Here is a 26,007-nt window from a genome sequence, read left to right as displayed (position 1 = left end):
TATCTAATATTTGTTTGTTTGTTCATGTATTTATCGCTTCATTTTTTTATACATTAGTTCATTATAAATTGCCTATTTCTTTTAAATTTGCTTCATATATTCTAAGTTGTGCTCATATAATTTATTGCAAACTGTTTTATTATATAAAATTGTTCATGACTATTTACTTAAAATTACTTTATGTATATATTGCCCTTTTTTAATCTGTCTTGACATATTATTTATTTTGAAACAGTTTTATTATTTAGTTTAAATTATTCGATATTATTTGTCTTTAAATCATTTTGCATACCATGTATTTTAATTTCCTACTTACCTAGTGAGTGTTCATTTTAAAACCTGTTCATGTGTTACTATTTAATTTATCATTATTATTATTATTTTCTTCTTTATCTATTTTAAATGTTCACATATATTATTTGTTTTAAAATTCCGCATGTAATTTGTTGTTGATATTGATGATTTCAAATTTCCTTCTCTCATGTAATATTATTATCATTAATTGCACTCGTCATTTTATTTTATTTTTATGATTATCCCACCTTTATATACTAGCATTTTATTTTATTTTATTATAATCATATTTTGAACCGCATTTAGATATATTTATTCGTTGTTCTACTCTAAACAAGATAAGTATACATCGTATTGCACTTTCTATTATTCAAAAAAAAATTTTTTTTCAAAGTTGAAGGCAATATTTCGCGTTTGGAAATTTCGAGAAATTGTGCCCTACGTGTTAGGTTTCGATTTATCGTTTGGCCGAACGACCGAATATCCTTTTCAAAATTTCAATGTAAAGTTTTGGGAATCATGAGATGATTTTGGAATCGAAGGTTTGAAATATCGTGTCCTACTGCTGGATGTGATATTTTATTTCTTCAAAACTAGATAATCTTAATTGTTTCATACAATTGCATTTTTATTCGAGTTTTTTTTAAACAAGACAATATTTCGTGTTTGGAAATTTCGAGAAATTGTGCCCTACGTGTTGGGTTTCGATTTGTCGTTAGACCAAACAACCGAATATCCTTTTTAAAGTTTCAATGTGTAAGTTTTGGAAATCATGAGGTTATTTTGGTATCGAAGGTTTGAAATGTCGTGTCCTACATGCTGGATGTGATATTTTATTTCTTCGGAACAAGAGAATCTTAATATCCACTTCGAGTTATCCAAACATTCATAAAAACAGATCGTATTTTTAAAATTTAGTTCAAAATATTTTCAACTTTCGACATTAAGACTTTAATTAATCAATTAGGTACCAATTTTGGGTGTTACGAGGGTGCTAATCCTTCCTCGTACGTAACCGACTCCCAAACCCATTTTCTCAAATTTCGTAGACCAAAATCGTTATTTTAGTAAATCAAAATGTTTTATTAAAATGACCAAATTTCGAGGTGACTCGATCACACCTCATCAAAAAAGATTGGTGGCGACTCCCAATTTTCGTTTATCATTTTCGAAACCAAAGTCGACCCCGTTTTCAAAAATGGTTTCGTCAACAATAAAAGGTTAAATCAAACCTAGAAAAAAGCGAGTCATAGTAGACTCAAGCTAATCGAAGATCGATAAGCTCAAGCAAACGATTCACTATAGACTCGAGAAAACCAAGCCTCTAACTATATCAAAAGGGCCTTATTATTCCGAAAAACTTCATTTAAGAAAAAAACAAAAAAAGAATTGGGTAAACTACACTCAATGTTACTAAACTATTAGTAAGTTTACGTTTTGGTCATCCAACTTCAAAAAGTTACAAAATTGTCACTAAACTATTCAGAAGTTTTCATTTAAGTCACTGAGTTGTTGAAATCATTGTTGTATAATCCTCTTTGTTCGTACTACCTACGCCAATCAAAAGCTCTCTTTTCTCTTCTCTTCTACAATTCAATTTTTTTAATGAAATGGCTTTAAACATCACGAATCTGTGAACTGAAATCCAAAAAGCTTTCTTTCCTGATCTCTAACACTAACCGCCAGATCAATTTAGATCTAAAATATGTTTTTTTACTCGCTAATGGGTACTGATCCATCGTACCAATCATAGAATGTCCCTTAAAGTTAGCTAATCAGACTTTAAAAAAAAAATTCAAATAGTTTCATGATTTAAAAAAAATTCAAATATTTGAATAATCATACGATCAACTTACTAATTATTTTGTCACATATTAACATCCTCTCAACCACTTTTTTTCTGCAAAAATATGCTTTGTAGAATGGGCATTAAATTAAATCAATTAATTTTTCAAGTCTTTAAAGGCCGGAGCTGGAATTTTTCTTTTATCGACCAATATTTGGAAGCAACCTAAATTTTTAATAAATACACCGAAATTTTGACGAAAGTAAAGCATAAATTATTTGGTATTAAATTAGGATCAACACCGTATCAACTATCATAATCACATTCAGCAATTGGATTAATCAATCAATTTTTTCGTAACAAATTTGCATGGATCTTATTTTTAAATTTATTATAAAGCTTCCTGCTTCAAACAAGCAGTAAGAATTGATTAATATCAAAAAGTAATTTAGTATTTTATTAAATAAAAAATTACTATTAAGTATTAATTTCGAGAACTCATCAGTTTCAGAATCTTTTAAAGATTATTTTTTTCCTCGTTAGTTAAGCATAACATTATCTCATTATTGGAAGAAAAAAAGGAGTTTATTGGTGCGTGGTTAAGTGGTTTATAAATTGATTGTTTTAAAAATATGTTGAATTTTAAAAAATAATTGATTGAGATTTAGTTCAATTGGTATTGATGTTGTTGTTAATGCAAAAAAATTTGGATTCATATGAATTGAAGTGCATTATTCTCTTATTTTAAGGTTGGATACTTTTAATGTAAAAAGATGTTACATCACTTCAAACCAATACATGAAATTAATCCCCATAAATCAAAGTATCAGCAGAAATAAAATATTCCAGCAAAAGAGAGCAAACAAAAGTAAGAAGCATCGTAATAGCATCACTATTACTCTATTTTCGTGCTCCTGCTTCTAACAGTTCGCATCAAGTTTATTTAAAGAGTTGAAACAAGGTTTACATTATGAATGATTTTATAAACAAGAGTCATAACTTGTGAAACAATATGAATCTTTTGATGTAGTATTTATGAAGATTAAAATATCTTTATCATGATCAACATAAATAGTAATTTTACGTTTAACTCAAGCATCAACTTATGAATAATAACCACATCCCATCAAATATATTTAGTGTTAGGTTCTTATATCAATTGAAAATGCAAGTGTTTAGTTGTAGTTGTATTTATGCAATGTTACAAGTGATGCTGTAACAAGACAGTTGAATGATATAGTTAAGAACAATAAAGAGAAGTAGAAGTAATAGAGGAGAAACGAAATTTGTTACACGGTTTAATCCCACAGATTACGTTTGTAGGGTTTTACTCAAAGAATAAACTTTCATAATACGATATTTGATAAACAATTTAATTTATCTAAACTCATCAAAGATAATTAATAACATCTTTTAAAATTTATTAAATAAAAATTATCAACAAAAATAAACAACACGATTAATATATTAAAATATTTTTTAACATAATATCTAAAACTATTCATAATCTCTTTTCAACTATTAAATAGAAGGATAATGCACTTTAACACACTCAATTCACATCTTCCTACACTAACAATAATATCAATATTAATCAATTAAAACTTAATAACTTATAAATTAAAATATTTAGTTTTACGTCACATTTTGTTTATCCTTAACGTGTAGGCTTGGTTAGAAATTAGAAATCAATATTATATTGTTCCTAGCTTTGAAATGTGACTCAGTTTGATTATAATTGACAAAATTTGAGTACAAGTAAAGGAGGGTGTGATTCATCATTCAACGTTGTAATGGAATTATTGATTCCACTCCTTGTTTTATGGGTTTTTTTTTTTTGAACTTTGAATAAGACAATATTTTCAGATTTACTATCCCAGTTAAAATAATTAGTATAACCCATTTGGACTTTCTCTCTTCCATTCTTCCTATTTCATTTGAATCATAAAACATATAGTTTCTACATCTCCTTGACTTATTAAACATATACTCCTACCCAATGCATTGAATGTAATTTTGTAATTATATTTTATTCAAAATTAGCAAAAAAATTTAATTAATTTAATCCGAATTTAATTTAACTAGATTAATTCATCTGACATGTCATCAAAATAATTTAAATTAATCTAAACTTAAGATGACTCAACTTGTTAAACTTGATCGGCAAAACTAAATGAACAAAATCCAAAATTTTGAACTTGAACATTATCCAATTCGGATTGATCCAATCCAAAACTATTTAGACTTGCTCAGTTTATTGTTCTCATACCATTTGCAATTCTCAAGGATTTAACTGATTTTGACACTTTTTTTTTCTTTAATGTGATACGTTATTTTTTACAAAAGTTATACATTTTGGTACCCTAGAGATAACGGTGTTAAATTTTTAAATTTAATTCATGTTTTAAGATTTATTTTTATAAATGTTAATTGTTGAATTTTCATAATTTTATTAATAGAATAAATTTAGTATTAATTGTAAATTTATATAATTCCAAATCAACACTAAAACTTGAATGAAACATTAAAAAGTCGAAATTATTATTTTTAAGTACCAAAAATATTTTTTATTAAATACAAATACCATATTAATATATATATATATATATATATATATATATATACACACACCAAATTAAAAGAATCATAATTACCAAATATATATTAAACCATTCTTCACACATCGCTTTCCTGGCAATTATAAAGATTGGCCCCTCTTTCTGATTATAGTGCTCAGTCCCCTCCTTAACCAACCCTGTTTTTCCTTCATTATATATATATATATATACAGACACACATAATATTCATATAAGAATCTTAAACCCCATTGTTCCTTAAATTTTTCTCTTGTTTTCTGTATTTATGGGTGGAAACTGCAACATGAGCAACAAGGTGACCAAAGAAAGCAAGCTAAGCAGATACTTAAAAGCACCCATCAGGTTCCTAATCAAGGCCAGGGAAGTATACATCAAAAGTATGTCTGAATACTCCGAAAGGATCGGCTTCGGCACCACCATGGGTTGCCCTACCGGCCAAGTTAATGCTTTACCGAGGAGTTATAGTGTTGGCTCAACGAAATCCATCAACGCTGATGAAGACTTGAGGGAACTTATAAGAGCTGCTTCCATCAGGAGTTCACGAAACAAGGCTCGGTTGGACCTTCATCGGAGACAACCAGCGAGGACCGGAGCGAACCGTATGCCTAGAAGTCACAGCGTTGTGATTGGGAGGATCGATGAAGACAAGCCTTGTGAGTTTGGTGATGATGATGAACAAGGTGTGTTGCCAAGGACTAGGAGCTATGCTGTTACAAAGAAAAAAGCTGTTTTTTTCTAAGAAATTTGCATGTTGGTTTTTTAGTTTTAATTGAATGTATATGTTTGTAATATTTGATGCTAAATTGTGCTTGGTATTGCGAACGAGTTATTGTTTCAATCGAGGATTTGACAACTTTGATATCTTCAAATTGAGTTTTACATTCCTTTAATAATTTGTGATAAAATTGTATTTTTACTCCTAAAATAATAAAATTTTAATTTAATATTTTAAAATTAAAATATATAAATTATTAAAATAATAAATTTATATTTTAACTCTCATATAAAATATACAATTTAATTCAAACTATGCTTACATGACAAATCAAATTAATTTAAACTCAATTGAACAATTATTCAAATCAAATACTAATTTTATTTGAATAATTTATTTTTTAAAAAACTAACTAAATTAAAGAAAAACAAAAACAAAACCTAAATCTATATCTTTATTCAACAACTGTTCCTAAATTCTGCTCGATTTCTTTATTTAAATAATTTACTTTAAAAATTAAGAGATAACGAGATGAGACCCATTTCCAAGTTGGCCATTTTGCTGATTACATAGTGGCTGAAATCCCTTTTAATTTTGATTTGTAGATTGGATGTTAATATTTCATGGATTACACCTCAAAAGCTATAGATTTAGGGATATGTGTTTAAGCAATTGAGACTTAAAAGTAGTGTGAAAACTACATAAAAATTCAAGTACAACCAACCATCAACAATTCACCACTTATTCTTTTTCCTAAAGACAAATATATTATAAATATAGATAATAGGTTTAATATATGATTTGAAATTGAAGTTTGACATTTTTTTAAAATATGGTATTTGTGTTAGTTTTTATCTTATTTAATATTTATATTTGATAAAAATTATATATTTTAGTACCCAAAAGATAATATTAATTATTGAATATTTAATTCGAGTTGAAGTGTTGAGTAAATGAAAGTTATTTGCTGATATTATTAGGTTTGAATTTTTAGAATTTTGTTAATGGAATAAATTTAATATTAATTGTGAATTGCTTTAATTTTGCAATTGATTTGTGAAATACAGTCCTATGAATATGATCTAATTCAGGTTTTATAGTTGATTTGATCAAAATTTTTATTAATATTTTTAGTTAATTATGAATTTTCATCAAATTAAATCAATTTTAAAACTCGAATTAAACACTGAAAAGTTAAAATTGTTACTTTCAATTACTAAAATATATAACTTTTATCAAATACAAATATCAGATTAGACAAAAAATAACATAAATATTATAATAAAGAAAAAATGTCAAATTCAAATATCATGTTAAGTCTAAATAATACACTAACCAGAATATCAAAACCTGGAGATTATTTATTTATGGTATCTGATAACAAGCAGGATTGAATGCCTGTGGGATGCAGTTGGGAGAAATCAGATTATATTCAGCAATGAAGCCAATAAATACAGTCGGTGTGGGCAGCTTCAAAGTCAAAATATCCTGGAAAATGGGTAGACCACATTGAAGGCCTCTCTACCCTACTAATCTTTGGAATCGAATTCCAAGAAAATGTAGGGTAAACGAATTGAATTTCCAAGTCTCAATCTTTTGAAATCCTTTTACATCAATCAATTGAATTCAATTTTCTGGAAATTCCATTTCTTTTTAGCTAAAATAACAAAATCACATTAAATAGCTTGGGAAGTAGCACGTTGACATTGCAAGCCTTACGCATTGCTTAGATAACATCTATATTATTTTCCCTTTTTTTATATAGATATAAACTCTTAACTTATTCATAACTTAGAAGGATATTATGTTTAGGTAAAAACATGTTTTCAGTTAGATGTCAATTTCGAAATTAAGTAAATTGATTTTTTTTAAAAGTTGTAGTAATTTAATCATTATTAATTTCAAAGTGAGAAAATAATGACAATTAATCAAGGCGTTAATATTATCTGTTAATTTTACCTAATTTTAATTAGTATAATAATAAATTTAGCTTTTGATGTTTATATATCACGTGTAAATGTTGACAAAATGTTTAAATTTTGCAGGTTAAATTTGTTAACTAGGACCAAGTTGACAAAATGTGTAAATATTGTAGGATGAATTTGTTAAAATAAGACCAAATTAATAGAGTATGTAAACTTTAAGCCTAAATTTGTTATTATAAAAATAAAAATATGTACAATTGAAAAAAAAAAAACATTAACATTGTGATTAATTGTCCTTAGTTGTTCACTTTCAAAATTGACAAGGATTAAATTGCTCTGATTTTTTTAAAGGGACCAATTTGCTTAAAATTGAAATTAAGAAGGACAAAAAAGATCTTTTTACCTTATGTATATAAGTATATTTGATTTCACATTCTGTAACAATAATAATATTAATCAAATTAAAATTTTAGTCGCTACAACAAAAATGATTATTCGCGGCAATTTTCTGTGACGTTTTAAAAATAAATGCCACCAAGTCGAGTCACGCTTCTAGACCTGAAGGTCTACCCAAAAAATATGAGGGTTTGGACAAAACATAAGGCCCGTTTTCTATATGGGTTGGACTTTAGGCAAGATTTTTTTAGCCCAAGCCTGTCCCAAATATTATGTTTTAAAATAATATTATATTAATTATATATGTTAAATAATAATTATATATATATATTTATATTAAACCACTAATCTAATAACAATTAAATTAGATTACCTAAGACCTACAAAAAATTTACCCAACTAAAGAGCCCAACCCAAAATATAAATTTTAAAATTTATATTTAATACAATAAAATATTTATTATATTTATTTAGTCTTTTAATATAATAAAACATTTATTATATTTATGATAGTGTTTTTAATATAAATACTTTTTAATGTGTTTTTAATGTGTTAGAAAACTTTTATTTTAGTCTTTTTCTAGTACATTTAGTAAATTATATTTTTTAAAATTAATTTTAAATAAAAATAATCTAAAAAATCAAATATGGGCGGGTCATGTCAGTCCAAGTTTACTTTTCTTAAACCGGGCCAGGCTTGAGCAAAAAAGTAAGCTCATTTTTCGGGTCAGACCCAAACTTGAAAATTTTATCTAAATATCTTGTATATTCCCGACCTGACTCATGAACACCTCTATATTAATCTAACCTTCAGCAATTTCTTTGTGAATTTGTGTTTGCTTTATTCATATTATTATTAAATAATTAATATTAAATTAATATTAAATTAATTATAGAATGTGATTATTAATTTAAAATTTTCTTTTAATAATAACGCAAATCTTCAGGTTGCTCAAATTGAGCTTCAATAAAAAGATTATAACAAGTCGATAATCTTTTTCAAGTGTTTTCAAGTTATACTATGTAAGTTGTGGATTAATTCATGTATGTAATTTGAGTATTTTTAATTTATGTACTTTTTGAAACATAAATTTTGGTTATGGTCAAATAGTAATTATTGAATTTATTAAATTTTACTATTTTCGAGTTTAATGCAATAATTATATTATTATATGTGTAATGACATGTTAGCTTATTGTTTTATATATTATTATTTGATAATAATAAAAAGCAAGTTAATATATTTAACAATTATCGTTTGCATCAAGATTGAAATTTTAAAATTCTAAAATGTATAGAGATTAAGAATGATCCAATTAAATAAGATAAACTAAATATACAATCTGTACAAGTCCAATTTGCAGGCCCAAATTAAACCAAATACATTACCCACAAAACCCAAAATACTACCCAAACCCGAATGGCCCACTAAAAGTCTAAACTAACCTAAACCCAATACCCCAAACCCAATTCAAAAGCCCACTAAACCTAACCCAACAGCCATCACAAACCCTAGCTCCCACTTGCCTCAGCCACTTGCCCACCTGCCCTCTGCCAACACCATCCCCTGGCGCCACCTGCCCCATGGTCACCTCCACCGGCCATCAACCCACCTGCAAGGTCAAGTAAACACGCAACAAATAGATTTAGGCATTGTAAGAGGCTATAAAAAGAGGAATCTAAATTCTGTTTTGGGGGGGTTTTTTTTCGACAGTTCAAACACAAAAAAAATAAGAAAACATTCGATTCCAGATTGAAAATAGCAATTCAATTAGCATTTAAATACGAGAATAAGCATCCAAGCAAACAAAAATACCAAAGATCGAAGAATCAGAAGCTAAAAAAGCCTAAAGGTGATTTTTTTTTTTTCTATTTTTATTTTGTTTTAAAGCCTATTTTATCACCCTTATCTATTAAAATATAATAAAATAATAAAATAAATAAGTAAAAAAAAGGGAAAAATCTTACCTTTCCGCCACCATGTAGGACGGTGGTTTGCCCACGGCCAAACTAAGGTCCTGGATCGGTGACCGCCTATGACCTAAATCGCTCAACCCTCCCCTTTTTTTTTTTTCAAATGAATTTTTTTTTTATTTTTAGCTTATTTATACTAATCGAAAACGGCGTCGTTTTGTATTAAAGACCCAGGGCATAAAACGACGTCGTTTTGCCCTGGGTTGGACCGGTCCGACCCGACCCGCTAGGAGGATCCGTATGTTTTTGCGGAAGGGTCTAATTGTGCGAATGACCCTTCCGCTTTTCCAAACTTTTGCAATCAGATTTTCATTTCTTTTAAATTGGCCTATAATTTAAGCGTGTTTTTAATTTGATCCCGCACTAAACGCTGCGTTTTGAGAGGACAGGATATTTTCACTTTTAATCCCTCCCTTATTTTGGCGTGTTCCAATCGGTCCTTCTCTTTTATATATTTGTTTTCGAATTTCCCCCTCATTTTTGTTCTGTTTCAGGTGTGCCCTTTCTTTTATATTTCACTGCTATATTTATATATTCTTGTTGTTGTTATTATAATTACTATTATTTATTTCTAATGCATGTGTATATACTACGTATAAATGTTATCATATATTTAATATATGTATACATATTTTTTTAAAGTTATTAATAGTTGTTTTAATACTATTATTTTTACTCATATATATAGTATATAATATTTCTAATAGTTTTAATATTGTTGTTTTTGTTAACATATTTGTATGTCGTATACATTCTTTGTATATATACGTTGATGTCATGTATATTTTAATATCCTATCATTCATATATTCTTTTACACTATCGTTTCTAATATATATGTCATATACTTTTATATATTATGTATATATATTTTTATACATGTATATATTTTTATATCATCCTTATTATTATTATTAATCTTAGTATATGTTTTATTATATATGTACATACCTTTAATATATATAAGTATATATCTATGTAATATTATTAATAGGTTTTATTTAATATCATTATTTCCAATATGTATATATTATGTAAATATTTTAATGTCATATTATATATGCATTTTTATATACTACGTGTACATACTTCTTAATATTGTATTTTTATAAATCATGTATATATTATGTTATGTTTTTAATACTACATTTTAATACCATATATATTATGTATTTTCTTAGTAACTATATTATATGTATATATATAGTATGTACATATTTTTTAAATATATATATGTATATGTGTGTATATTTATGTAATGTTAATATTTTTTTTAACATCATTATTATTTCTAATAGGAGTATATTATGTAAATATTTTAGTACTATAATATATATACATGTTTTCTATTATATATATATTATGTATATGTATCTTTTAATATTATATCTTTATATATGTCATGCGTATATTTCTAATGCTATATTACATTTTTTACATATTATCTTATGAATATATATATATATATATATATATATATATATTAACTACATTATGTACGTATCTTTAACGCTATATTATATATTTTTAATACCATGTATATATTTTTATTTTTATTATTACTTATATATTTTAGTACATACATATATTTCTATATTATTATCATTGGTTATTTTTATTATTCCTGCTTTCAATACATATTGTATATACTTTTAATCTAGTATTATATGTTTTATATATATGTTCATTACCATTTTATGTTTATATTATTACTATTATTATCATGTTTAATGTCATATGCATTATTATTGTTTTATACCATTATTATCGCATATACATTGCTAATGTTTTACATATTATTTGCTTCGTATATCCTTAACCTTTTATTATTTGTCTGTTCCGAATTAAGCCTGTTTTCATTTTTGTTTTTTATTAATTTCAATAAATAAGGCAATATACCGATTTAACATTAAGTCATCAATTTCATCACTATGTTGGGTGAAATTCGTAGGCTCTTGTTAAAGACGGAATACCCTTCTAAATAACCTAAAACTAAAAATTCACATTTTTCAATCGGATCACGATTAAATGTTACATTGAACTCGTATCTTTGAAAATCAAGATAACACGTGTTTAACAAGATACCAATTTTGGGCGTCGCGAGGGTGCTAATACCTTCCTCGCGCGTAACTGACTCCTGAACCCTATTTTTCTCTAGATTTTCACGTAGACCCCAAATTTGGGCGACTCCCACTTTATTTCAAAATTAAACTTCAGTTTTCAAGTTTTCACTAAATCGCCACAATTAGCGACCGAAAGTAAAATTTTTACATCGCTACAACAACTTTAAAAATAATATAGGACTAATGGCAAAATTTAACCAACTAGATCTAATTACTATCGTTTGAGTCTGGATTAAAGTTTAAAGTTCGAAAAATACAGAATAAAAATAACCAATTCAAAAAATACAAAAATTCAAAATGACCAAATTAAATTATAGCAATTAAATCAATAATTACAAACTAATAACAAAATTTAAGTATATGTGTTGATTTCTTACTCTTTAAAGAATTCATTTTGGATTTAATTTGATTAAATCAACGATTTACCTTATAGTCGTGGATTAGTGGAATAGTTTGGATTGAATTAATTAATACAGAATTCATTATATTCTGATTTGAGTCGTTAAGCTTAAATCATTCTGAGATTGAATTGATTTAGATTCAAATCATTCAAATTTAATATTTAAATTTTCAAATTAAATTATTACTATTCTAATTTCAGGTTTGATTCATCTCAAATAATTTGAGTTATTCTAAATTCAAATTATTAAAATTAAACTTATTTTGTATTTAAGCTAATTCGAGTTTAAATTAAGAAAATTAGTTGATTAACTTTTATAATAAAAATCGTATAAGATTAAGTTTATATTTGAATTGATTGAAGCGATTTCTAAATATCGGACATCATTTGCAGGTACAATTGGCCGTTTCTGATTCCCTTTACTTGATCCATGTGCTGTGAAGGTTATCATGTCAATTATTGGGTTTTATTACACTTTCCAACACTAAAGAGTTCCAATTTTACAATCTCGAAAACCAGGGAAAACACCATTCATGCATGTGATCATGGCAAAATCAATGGAGGTTTTCAAGCTACCAAAATGAAATCAAGAAAACGACACCCAGGCCAAATCATCATATGCTATCAACATTGTCTTTATATTATCACCCTAAAACCATAAATCTTTGGAATAATGTCACATTTAGTATTTATACTTTTACAAATATTTAATGTGGTACTTGTATTTTGAAAATATTTAATTTAGTACATGAATTATCAATATATATTTTATTATGGTATATATATTTTCATTAAATGTCTAATAATATTGTACAGATAGTTTAATATGTACTTTTATATTAACCATATGTTTAGTTATTTATTTATTTTAATGTAATTTGATTTTTCTTTGTTTTATTTAGTTTTCACATTATGTTAAATTATCCATGTGGACTTAATGATTTGGAAAAATAAATTCGTACCAGTTAAGTTTTCATTAGTTGGTTTAACAATTTATTAACAGTGTTTATAACAACGAGAAGTATTATGATAAAACACATATTGAAAGTTCCGCCTATTGGACATTTTATGAAAATACAAGTGCCATAATAAAACACATTGATAGTTCAGATATCAAATTAGACATTTTCAAAGTACATGTATCACATTAAACCTTTTATGAAAGTACAGATATTAAATATCACATTATTCCTAAAACTTCCGTACCACTTTTCAATAAATCCCATCACCATATCAACATTTACACCCAAAATCCAAAATTATGAAACAAAGTCGTAAAGTTATGATGCCAAATGGACTAACTTATGGGATGTTGTGTCTCGAATTCAACTATAACTGTTGTAACACTAGTTCGTGAAGTATCAGAGTCCGAATCAATTGCAGTTGTTCGTAACTTTCAACGGAATCTGAGAAAGTACTCGAAAAGATAAGCAGAGGCATGGCTACGATTCACTGTTTAACAAAGAAAAAAATATCATCAATTTCGACACATATTCAAAGTATAATCTTCAATATACGTATATAGATATTATACACAAACTTGTATCTAACATCTCGAGTACATATGGCACTACGTTTGCTTGTTCAATAAGTTAAAAACAAGGCATCTTCCATGCAAAATGTATGAGAGGGCATACACAAAGACATGGAGCTAAACACAAAACTTTCAACATCAAATTAAAATCATTAATCAATATGAAAATTTCATGAATTTCCCATTTTAAGAAGATAATAAACTTGAATTTAATAGAATAATTTTAATTGTATCAACAGTTAGACTTGCATATAAACCAAACAGAATATAAAGGGACTAAATTCGAAATATGTAAAAAAGTATAAGGATCTAAAACATATTTTAACCACGATAATAAGACCCACCAATATATGAACTCCCCATATAGGTAACATTAAAATTCTACCAAATTCAAAAGAATTTCTTAATAGGTTCCTACCAAACCAAACCTTAGAACTAGTTGACAAATGAGTTCATTCATTTGCAAAGGGAACAAGAGAATTTTGTTAGTTTCTTGCATGCTTGCAAAAAGGCCCCCATAAATTTAGTCAAAAAGTACCACTCAAAAACACCCTTTAATCCCCCCTAAACCCCCCACTAAAGTCCCCCACACCTACCCCAAAACACCAACATCATTGTTTCATCATAAAAGTAAGACAAATATAATTAATCCTTCAATCATGCATTACTTCAAACACTTTCAAAGCAAGATAATGAAAAGCAAACACCTTTCACATAAATCACATGCATTGTTAAAACTTTCTTAAATTTCAATAAGAACCCATACCTTTTATGCTTCTTTTCACCATGGTCCTTCATCAGCAGGGTAATCAAAAGGAAGTTCACTAACAGTGGAGGAATCTAGTAAATCAGGGTGTATGAACCCATACTTCCTCAAAACCTGATTATCAGCAAAGTTCAAAGCTTTAACCATCCCATTCCAACATGATTCACCATCATACATCTTATTATGATCACCATTACAAGGTTGACACCCTGTAAAATGTGTGATCAATGGTCTCCTCCAACTCCCTTTACCATTTCCAGCACCTTTCAAGTACTCTTCTCTAAACGCACCGTAGTGTTCACTAACTTTCTCTGCATGTCGCCTTCTTAACTCCGCCGCCCCTCTCTCGATCTCTAAGTACATCTCCGTCGTGTTTTCATACCTTCCAAAGATCTCAACCCAATACCCTTCAAAATAAAACTCACCTTCTAAATATATATGATCATAATATTTCTCTTTGTGTTTATATAACAAGTAAATCAAAGCCGTTTGATCATCTGACTCAGGGAAAAGCTTGTCTTTGAACGTTGATCGTTGAATTTCACCCCATTTTTTGTAATCTTTGCTAACTGGTCCCATATTAGACCATGTTTCAATCAAATTCATTGACCATTGACAGTTTCTTATCAAAAAAACCCCAGCATTCAAACTGGTCCAACTCTTTTTATCGTAAATCAACTCAGGCCAACCATGGACGACCAAGTTATGGTTTTTATACCTTTGTAAAGGTAACTTAAACTCCATGTCTGTAAACAACGCGTCCGAGTCAACCCACCAGATCCACTCAGCTTCAGGGTGAGTCAACATGGCTGCTTTAACGACTGGTAATTTCGCCCAATAAGACCCCATCTTCGGGTGTAATAACAAGTTGTTGTAAAAAATATCGTATCCATGGATTCTACAGTAATCTACTTTGTTTTTAAAGGAACGTAATAGTAAATGGTCGCCGATGGGATTCTTACATGGTTTCGGTTGTGACCCAGTTACGACGACGATTCTTTCACTTGCGCCGGCGGCGAACGATGGGTGATGGTTTAACCATTGTTTCCGTTTTTTGTCCCAGTTTTTCACCGGCTTTTCAATGGAGTAACTCAACTCTGGGTCGTCGTAGAAGGTCAGGTCTTTCGGGTCGGATTTTAAGTTAACTCCGAACCCACTTTCCTTACAGCTGACCGCAGACGACGGGTCGGTAATGGCGGAGCTGAAGTTGAGGGTCGGTGTGAAAAACGACCAAAATGAACATACTAATAAGATAGCTAAAAAGACACCGCCGCAGTAAAGGAAACTATCGGACAGACACCAAAACGACCGGTTTCGAGGTTTCGCCATTGGAGAAAACTGCGAAAGAGAGAACTCAGGAGACACCATTTTCTTTTGCTGTTTAAAAATAAGGTTTTTTTTTTTTGTGTTTGGTAATTAAGGAAATGAGTTTCTAAGGTTGTTTAACAGAGAAGAAAGACATGGAAAATTGAAAACAAAAAGACAAACTTTGGGATGTCCAAATTTGATTGTGGGATTAAAGAAGACGAAAGAGTGGACTCACAACGTTTTAAGTGACTTTAGCTTTAGGCTCAGTTCTCACTGTTCTGTTTTTGGGTAAACTCCGTGTAAGAAATTCAAAAATTAAAAAAAAATTATTAAATTATTTAAAAATTTTTATTTAAGTTATTAAGCTTTTAAAATTATTACTGTAAGACTTTCTCTGTTTATATCATCTACATGAGTCAAAAGTTCTCTTTCTCTTTCTCTTTTATAATCTAATTTTTTTTAATATAACTTTGAATGTTACGAATTTACGAATTAAAATTCAAAAAATTTTCTTATCCGATCTTTGATATTGATTATCAAATCTACTTGAATTTAAGGTATATTATTCTACTTGTTTATGGGTACTAATCTACCAGTAAATTGTCTCTTAGAGCTTATTAGCCAGATTTTGAAAAAAAAAACCTTAATAGTCCAGTCCAATGACTTAAATAAAAATGTTTGAATAGTTCAGTGACTTAAATGAAAACTTTCAAATAATTTAGTGACTATTTTATAATTTTTAAATTTAAATGACCAAAACTTAAACATACTAATAATTTAATGACCTTGTATATAATTTACTCTTTATTTTTTAATATATTATACTAAAATTTGAGATTTAATCAACATATTGAGAAACTAAAGCGTAATTAAATATTTATAATATTTATTAATATACCAAAAATAGTAAGACCCATATTTGGTACTATCGAAGAGATTTTGTAAAAAATTAAATATATTTTATTAATAAATATGTAAATTTATTATCAATTTAATATGATTGGATGTTTTTCAAGTAAAGGTAAAATTTTAGCATCATGGCTTTTGCTGCAAAGATACATATTTTTGTCATTTTGGACTCACTAGTAATATTCCAAAAGTAAATGAGTCAAATTATATCAAATTAAAATAGAGGGATTAAATTATTAGTTTTATCATGGGGGACTAAAACTTGAATTAGACCTTTGTTTTAAAAGTGAAATAGGTGTCTCTTTTTTCGGGGCGCCGGGATGCTAAAGTACGCTGGCTTGAAAAAAAAATAGATTTAAAGAGTTAAGAGGAGCGTGAATTGCGGTTGGAGAACACGTGAGAGGTTGACACGTGTAATTATTGCCGACAGCTTTGGACTAAATATGGAATCTACGTTGGAGTTTTTCATTTGGGTCGTTAGCCTTCCCGTTATTTCCGTTTAAATTGTCTGTTTAATTTTTCTTAATTATTGCAATTCAAAGACTAAAACAAAAAGATTATTATTTTTTATATCTTTATTTCTTATTTGATATTTATTTTTAAAATATTAATTAAATATTTTTATAAAAAATTTAAATTCACTTGTTCTCACATAAGAATAGATCACCTGATAGGTGTATTGATATTCAAGATTAATCATCATAAGATAGTTTTGTTTATCTACATACTGATGGAACGAGGAATGTGAGTACATGGTTAGCCTCTGCTGGTGTTGTGGTGCAAGACCAGTTAAAGGAATGGACTGTTGAGTTTAACCATGATTTGAAAGATTATTCAATTTTTTATACTGAATTGTGGGATATATAAGATGGTTTACTTTTGTTACAAAAAATGAGGTATGATGAGGTTTTGATTCAAATAAATTGCTTTGAGGTGACCAAAGCTATCTAAGAAGGTTAGTCTGTATCCTCAAATTTGACTTTGTTTTGACGAATTCAGCAAGCCCAACAAAACATAAATCATTGGGTGATAAGGTATGTATCTAGATAGTGTAATCAAGTTACTGATATTATAGCCAAAATATCTTCTACTAAGAATGAAGGTATGCAAGTGGTCGAATATGTACTTAGGGAGTTAATTAACACTTTTGGATAAGACAAAGTTTTGAATTTTTTTTTCACTTTAGTTTAATATATTATTATGTTATTATCTAACAAAAAAATAATTATCCAAAATGAAATTGTTTCTTTTCATAAAAAAAATTTTAAGGGATTTTGTTATTCTTTAGTTAATATAATAATATATATTATTATTACTATAAGTACTTTTTATTATTTTAAATTTATTTAATTTGAATGAATATATTTATAAAAGTCACATTTCATAAATAGTTTGTGAAAATTCTATTTGTCTAAAAAAATAAAATAAAATTTGAGTTGTAGGGGATTATAAAAAATAAAAAATAAAAGCGCCAATGACTGAAGGCGCGAGATTTGATGACGGATTTATTTGCCATATTTTTTAAAAAGAAATTTGCATGTTGAAGTGAATCTAATTATAAGAGCTGGACCTTGGGGTTTGGACCCTAAGTATTTATTAAAAAAAAAGAATTACTAAGAAATTTATGTGTTGGCCTGATGATTAATTTACGTCTTAAATGTGATTTGTATTTAAGTCGCTTTAGCTACGTTGTTATTAAAGCTTTACTCTTCTTTTATAATTCATAAAAAAAATAAAAAAATAAAGGCTGCTAAGGCTGGGTCTAGAGGTGTGCATGCCCGAAGGCCCGCCTGAAATGTGGGAGGGTTTGGGCAAAAATATAGGCCCGAAAAATGGGCTTGGAAAAAAAATAAAGCCCGTTTAAAAAATGGGCAGGGCCTCGGGTAAGGTATTTTTAGCCCGGGCCCGGCCCGAATCATTAAAGGACAAAAAAATTTGCATATATATTTTTTTATTTTTGAATGTTATTTTCTTATTGTTTTCTCCCTATTTTGCTACCATTTTACTATTATGTTGCTATTATTTTGTTGTTATTGTTTGGATATTGTATAAAATTTATTTTATTGTTAATTTTCTTATTATTTTAAAGGCATTTGTTAATTTTTTATTATTTTAAAAGCATTTGCTTGTTAAGTTGCATTTATCTTAGTGTTATTTAAGTCTACATATTTTTTAAAATTTATTTTTCATTTGTTGGGAAATATTTATTTTGATATTTTTGTATTTTGATGTATTATATATATTTAAAAATAATATAAAAATTAATACTGGCGGGCCGGGCTGGGCTCGGGTTTTAGTATTTTTATCCGGGTCAGGCTTGGACAAAATTTTAGGCCCATTTTTTGGGCCCGGCCCGGCCCGACCCTAGCCCAATAAATGGGCATGATTTTTTAGTTGAGCCCGGCTCGAACTCGGCCCGACCCGGCCCATGAACACCTCTAGCTGGGTCTTGCTTCTCATAAATTAACTAGCTTAATATTTTAAAGATGTTTAAGAATGGATATGTGATGAGTTATGCATAGTTAACTTTGTTAGATGCATGTTATGTGGCTAATTTAATTGTAATGGTTATTACTAAACTAATAGAAATTGTCACTCTTTTTTTACTTTTTATTATTATGTTTAAAATAGATATTTTAACTTTTAATCACAATTTTAGACAATGATGCCGAATACTTGAAATTAACAAACCATAATTTTTCATCGTACTTTTTTCAAGTGCAGCTTTTCAAAAGCACTTTTGAACTACTACAACAATGCCAAACTAGTCTTAAGTCTACTTTTTAAGAAAAACTTAACCTACAAATTGATATCTAAATTATACTATTTTTCTTACTTTGGTACCTAAACTACATTTATCTCCCAAGTTGATAGCTTTGTTAGTCCAACCGTTAGTAAACCTCTTTTTTTTTAAAAAAAAATCAATAAAAAATTTATATGTGGCAAAAAAAAAGAAGAAGAAGAAGATAAAAAGTATTATTTTCTCTTTATATATTATTTTATATTTTCTTTCTTTTTTCTTCCTCTTATCCTGGACTTTTTCAACAGGTGTAAGCATCTTGAGCTTCATGGTTTTGATCAAGATTTTCAAAATCGAACCAATGGTCGAATCTATCAGGCCACCAATTCTAATTTGATTAATCCATTCAATTCAATCAAATAAATTATTAACAAATTCATAAAAAAATGTAAAAAATACAAAAAAAAAACAACTCAACTAGTGCAATTGATTATTTTAGCACTATTTGTATCAATTCATAAATTAAGGGGTTCAACCCCTATCTTCATTCTAGTATCGCGGGCCTTAGGTTATTCCTTTGCTTCAAATCCACCTAAGTCATCCTTATTCCCAAAAATAAGAATTAACAAAGGAAATTCTCTAAGGCACTAAAATAAAGCAGAAGTAACTTGAAAAGACAAAGGGACTTGCATCGAACATAAAAGCCACAAGAAAATAATAGCACACCAAGTGTTTGAGTAAATGCTCTCAAAAATATTATTTAGCTCAAGAATGAAGTACAATGGAATGGTTATAAATGAGGGAGAAGGCATCTATTTATAGTTGAGCTCCCTCAGATCCAACAATATAGTTTAAATTACATCGGCGGTCAAGATTAAAGCTTACCTACAAGATGAGAGTCCTAAGGGATTTAAAATTTATACAATCTTATTCCTTAGGATTACAAACATTAACCATGGTAACTCTAGTTTCACTAAAGTTGTAACGACCTAAAAGTCAATGGTGGCAAAAAAATCCATTTCGGGACCCTGTTTCCATGAACCAAACTTGTAAATATGCTTATTAAATATTTATGGAGTTATATGATAAGTGAATTAAATTTTGGATAGGCAATTTTGTCAAATTAATTATTAATTAAGGTATAAGGACTAGATTATAAAAGTAGTAAAATTTTAATTAAAATGAATTTTAATAATTAGAAATGGATCAAGGATTAAAATGATAATTATAACCACTTAAAAATGAATGGATGGTAGCTTATTAAAAGTGTATAGCAAAATGTTATAAAAATATAAATTAAATAAAATGTAAACTTAATTAAATTAGGAAATAAAGCATAAAGTGGAGAGAAAGAGAAAGCATTTCATCTTTCTCATTCTCCATCATCGAACATTGAAATTGAAGAGGGGGAAGTTTTAGCTAGGGTTCTATCATCTTTAAGCTTCAATTTGGTTAGTTTAATTTAGTCTCTCGTTTTCTTTTTATTTTGAAAATTTTTTATGTTTTTGAGATCATGGTAGCTTAATCTAGCTAGCCTATGTATCAATTTGTAAAACTGTTAAAGTTTTAGACGGTTATCATTATTGTTTTCTTGAAGTTTTAAGAATATTAAGCTTAGAGGTGAAAGGGGACTAAACTATGAAGTTAATTGATAGTTTTGTACATTAGGGACTAAACTATAAAAATTATAAAATTGGTTATAGAATTGAGAAATAGGAAGTCCCTAATAGACAAGGGTGGCAAATTTGAATCGATAAACCATCGTTTCAGGACAATCTGGTGGTAGGCCATTGTTGTCGGGTAAGCTATCGTCATCGGGAAATCTAGGGTGGCAGGTCATCATGGCCGGGCAATCCGAGATGACAGTATTATATCAATAAACCATCATTGTTGGGCAATCTGAAGTGGTAGACCATCATTTGCAGCAATCCGGAGTGACTAGTCATCGTTGTTGGGCAACCCGGGATGACAGATTGAAGTAAGTTGAACATGAACTCTTAAGCTCGGATTATCGTTTCAAGGATAAACTGATTTGAGATTTTACGTATTAGAAATGTATATTGAATATTGTTTTCATGCTTGATTTATAAGGAACAAGAGTTTAGATAACGATTTTGTGTGTGGTGATGCATACCACCTCCTTATATTGTTTGGTTTCATAGGAATATTGCTGAGTAACATACTCATCATTTGGTTTATTTCTCGTGTGTAGGTTAGGTTTAAAACAAAGTTTCGAGTATCGACTTCAACATCTAGTCGAGACCCCAGACTCTATAAAGTTTATAAATTCTCTTTGTTGGTCAAATTGGCATGTAATTAGTGAAGTTGTTTTGGTATTTTATTGTCAATGATGTTAAATTTGATTGTTGGTGTGTGAAACTTAATGTACATATACATATGGGAAGCTAATGTTTGCAACATTTGATAAGTTATGTTTGGTATTTATTGGTAGTAATCTTATGTGTAAGTTTGCTAGATGGGTGGATTGGTATATAAGCTTGTAACACCCCTAACCTATAACCGTCACCGGAATAGGTTAAGAGGCATTACCAGACATGTAACTCAATTCAGAACAATCAAGTATCAAATAACATCTTCTCTTAGTCAATAACATTCATTCACATTCCATATGTAACTAAATCGATTATTCAAAGCTTTAAACATATATTCAGGAATAAATCGGTAACATATTAAAATTTTGGTAACTTAGAAAAATTTAAACTTTACAAGTGCCACACGCCTGTGTGAATAGACTGTGTGCTTCACACGGCTAGTAGACACACCCGTGTCTTTGACCTTGTGAAAATAGGGCATACATATTGACTTGTGTCACACAACCGAGGACACGCCCGTTTGCCAAGCTATGGGAAATCTGGAGAGTATACTGGCTTGGGTCACACGGCCAACCACAAGCCCGTGTGTCTAGCCCATGTGCCTTTCGAAATGGCCACACACGCTCATGTATCAGGCCTTGCCAAAACTGTAAGGTATACTGACTTATGCAACACGGCCAAGCCACACGCTTGTGTGTGAGGCTGTGTGGAGCATGCTAACTTCAATTTCATTTTCACACTAGGGAACACACAGCCGTGCAAGATGACCGTATGTCACACACAGTTGAGACACATGCCCGTGTGGACAAAAATAGGCTATTTGCAAAGCCATTTTGCGACCCTATAACACAAGCATTTACAAGCATAATTGACCACATTTTTATAATTCAATAGGCAGCCAAATAATAATTTCAATACACATTATAAGCCATATCAAAACCTACCAATTTCATATCCAAATACCTATTTAACAACATGCATAATCCATTCATTTAACATCAACAAATCAAGACTTCACTTGCATAATTTCATTCCATCACTCCTTGCCAAAATACACCATAATTGAACATTTCAATTCAACTAAAACATAGCATCAAAATAAGCCAAATCACATGGCTTACTTATACAAAAAAATATACTAAAATGATGATATCAAGTAACATAACTAACATCTTTCAAACTAGCCTATACATGCCATATTTACAAAATCCACAAGATCAAAAGTACCAATCGGGAATTGGATAGTGTGATGTGCAACTTCAACTTGTCCAAAACGAGCGAGCAACGAGCCTCTATAAAACATAGAAAAGAAAAAAAAGTAAGCTTTATAGCTTAGTAAGTCCGTATAATTCAGAATTAAACTTACCATTTATAAATAATCAAAGCAATACTTTAAATGCAACCAATTTATTTAACCAACACCTAATCACAAGTATTCATCACATGTTAGTCATAGTAAAAATATATGAAACCATCCATTAATACAATGCTTATCATCATTCCAAATTCATATACCATGTATAACATTAGTAACATTTATAAACCATTAACTCATCTGAATAACATTATTTGTGCCCGTTGAACCTATTAGAAATTCAAAGGATACTCGAGTGAACAATGTCAATAATTCATCAATTCATTATTATATATGCTCTTTCGAGCCATGATCGATAAGCTCTTCCTGAGCTGATAAACAATAAGCTCCATTAAGCTGAAACGGTAAGCTCTATTAAGCTGAACAGTAAGCTCATACGAAATGGTAAGCTTCAGTGAGCTGAAAACAGTAAGCTCCATTGAGCTGAAATGGTAAGCTCTATCGAGCTAAACAGTAAGCTCATACGAGCTGTGGTGAGTCTGCAACAAATGCAGGAGCTCGACCAAAACAGTTGTAGTAGGCCCAATTTGCCCGGGCTTATAATAAATGAAAAAACCAAAAAACCAAAAAAATATATGTATCAAATAGAAATAAGTAAATTAAAGTGTTTATGAGGCTAATGTCCGTTTACAAAATTCTGGGCCTAAATTAAACCCAAACCTATTTACAAATTACCTATGGCCCAACAATTACACCCAAAATCCTAACCCAATAAACCCACATCCCAACCCAGTTCACAAATAGCCTAAATCCGATGCCCAACAAGACCCAAAAAGAAGCTCAGCAACCGAATAGTGCCAGAAGCTTTTGGAATACAGTGGAATGGCATAAGAGAGTGGGCTCCTTACCCCCGCGTATGGTCTCCATGTCACTGGGTCATCTTCCGCGTACAACCGAGCCTGCAAAAGAATACACCAGAAGGAGCCAATAACAGAATTCACAACAAATGACAGTAGGAAAATAGGATTTTAAAATCTTTTATTTATTTTGTAAATTTGGCTATAAAAAGCCGTTGATGTAATCCTTTAATTTTTACACACACTGTACGCATACACATATACACTATACGCATATTGAATAGAAAAAAATTAAAAACCGTTTCTGAAAAGGTGATATTCTTTAGTCTTTTTAATTTCTCTGTTATTTTTATCTGTTTTCCTGCCATTGTTTTCATCATCGGCATTTCAAAACAAAGAAGAGGGAAAGGCAAGTCTTACCTTGCGGATCAGCCCTTGACCTTTGTTCACTTCGTTGAGATCAAAGTTGGAAGAGGGATCCAAGGGCGTCATCTGTCAATCATGGTGTTGGAAGTATACTTGAAACGACGCCAATGAAATCCCAAATATCTTAGAAATATTGAGATATGGACGAGGGTCGGATGGTATTAAGTATTTTTTTTATATTTAGTTTCATTTTTCTCGAATGAACAGTATTAGATCTAAAGGTTTTTTTTTTAAAAAAGAAAATAAAATGGTTTACCATATTTCCTCGAGTGGAGCCTTCGACGACGAGATCTGGTCGCTGCTCGTGCATTGTCGGCCACCAAATGAAATGGTGGTTCAGTGGCTGCTGGAATGAGCCCTAACAAATTGATTTTAGGGCTGTGTATCTTGGTTAGAATAATGGCTGCGTTTGAAGAAGAAAATAGGAAAAGAAAGGTTTTAAATAACCTGTCGTAACCATTTTTTTGAAAAACGGGAATCGACTTAGGTTTTGGAAATGAAAACGATTAGAGGAGTCGCCACCGATCCTTTTTGACGAGGTGTGATCGGGTCACCTCATAAAAGTGGTTGTTTTTAATAAATAGTTTAATTTATTTAAACAACAATTTTGGTCTACGCAAATCAAGAAAATAGGTTCGGGAGTCGGTTACGCACGAGGAAGGATTAGCACCCTCGATGCGCCCAAAATTGGTACCTAGTTGATTAATTAGTGTCTTAGTGTCGAAAATTTAAAAAAAATTTGAAAGAATTTTAAAATACGATCCTTCTTTATAAAAAGCTCAAGTGTTAAAGACCTTCTCGTCTCAAAATATGAAATGTCACACCCAAAGTAAGTTAGGACACGACATCTTGAATTTTCGAGAGCGAGCTTGCCTTTTATGAAATCTGTGCATTTTATTAAAAGGGTATTCGATTATTTAGAATAAACGAGAGAAGTCGAAACCCAGAAGTTAGGGCACGCTTCCTCAATTCTCAAACACCGAATATTGCCTTTATTTCAAACAAAATTTTATTTCGAGATGACAAAATATCATACCCGTAAGTTAGGGCACAACACTTCGCATCTTCGAGAATAAGCATTTTTCAAAACTCAGATAGTGATTTGAAAGAGTATTCGTTATTTAGGTTAAATGAGAAAAGTCGAAACCTAGTAAGTTAGGGCACGATTATCTCGAATTACCTAATAACGGGTTTTGCTTTTATGAAAGAATTGTTTAATATATTGAGCAAAAAGTAACGCGATTTATAGTAAAATGTAGAAGCAAAATGTAGCATTGACATGTATAAGAATATAATAATAGTGCAACGGTGTCAAAACGATAACATGAGCAACCGTAAAAGGTGAAGTAATATCAAGGCTAATAGTACGCAAATATAAACGAATGTTAAACATGGCAAAATAAAAATGACAATGATAACGAAAATGATAATAATAGTAATAACATAAATAATAATAATATAAAATGACGTGTAGATATATACATAGATGCATTGAGATATATACGTAATAATAGAAATAAAATATATATGTAGTATTAAAAGAAAATATACATAATACGTATGTATATGTATATATAAATATATATGAGATATTAAGAAGTATATGCATG

At 29.3% G+C, this 26,007-nt stretch overlaps 2 protein-coding genes across 3 annotated transcripts in view; one reads left to right on the top strand and one right to left on the bottom strand.

The window, feature by feature from the left end:
• The window catches only part of LOC108468016 (putative glycosyltransferase 7), a 57,952-nt gene extending 41,857 nt beyond the window's left edge, over positions 1 to 16,095 (bottom strand). Inside the window, exons 1-2 of one of the 2 annotated variants that reach the window (XM_017768866.2) lie at positions 14,510 to 16,095; positions 13,274 to 13,661 (exon numbers count right to left, since the gene is read on the bottom strand). In XM_017768866.2, coding sequence (XP_017624355.1) covers positions 14,525 to 15,877 — 1,353 coding nt within the window. In that variant the 5' untranslated portion in view covers positions 15,878 to 16,095 and the 3' untranslated portion in view covers positions 13,274 to 13,661; positions 14,510 to 14,524. Of the gene's footprint in view, positions 1 to 13,273; positions 13,662 to 14,509 lie in introns of those variants that run through there. The other variant, XM_053023715.1, reaches the window with a different exon arrangement.
• On the top strand, positions 4,788 to 5,546 carry LOC108469329 (uncharacterized). The gene has a single exon (XM_017770218.2). The coding sequence runs from the start codon at positions 4,943 to 4,945 to the stop codon at positions 5,414 to 5,416; it is 474 nt and encodes a 157-aa protein (XP_017625707.1). The 5' UTR covers positions 4,788 to 4,942; the 3' UTR covers positions 5,417 to 5,546.
• Positions 16,096 to 26,007: the final 9,912 nt, after the last annotated feature.

The sequence above is a fragment of the Gossypium arboreum genome, chromosome 2 (assembly GCF_025698485.1).
Source record: "Gossypium arboreum isolate Shixiya-1 chromosome 2, ASM2569848v2, whole genome shotgun sequence".
Taxonomy (NCBI): Eukaryota; Viridiplantae; Streptophyta; class Magnoliopsida; order Malvales; family Malvaceae; genus Gossypium; species Gossypium arboreum.
Note: the sequence above shows the minus strand (reverse complement) of the source record. Positions and strands in the feature narration are given on the sequence as shown.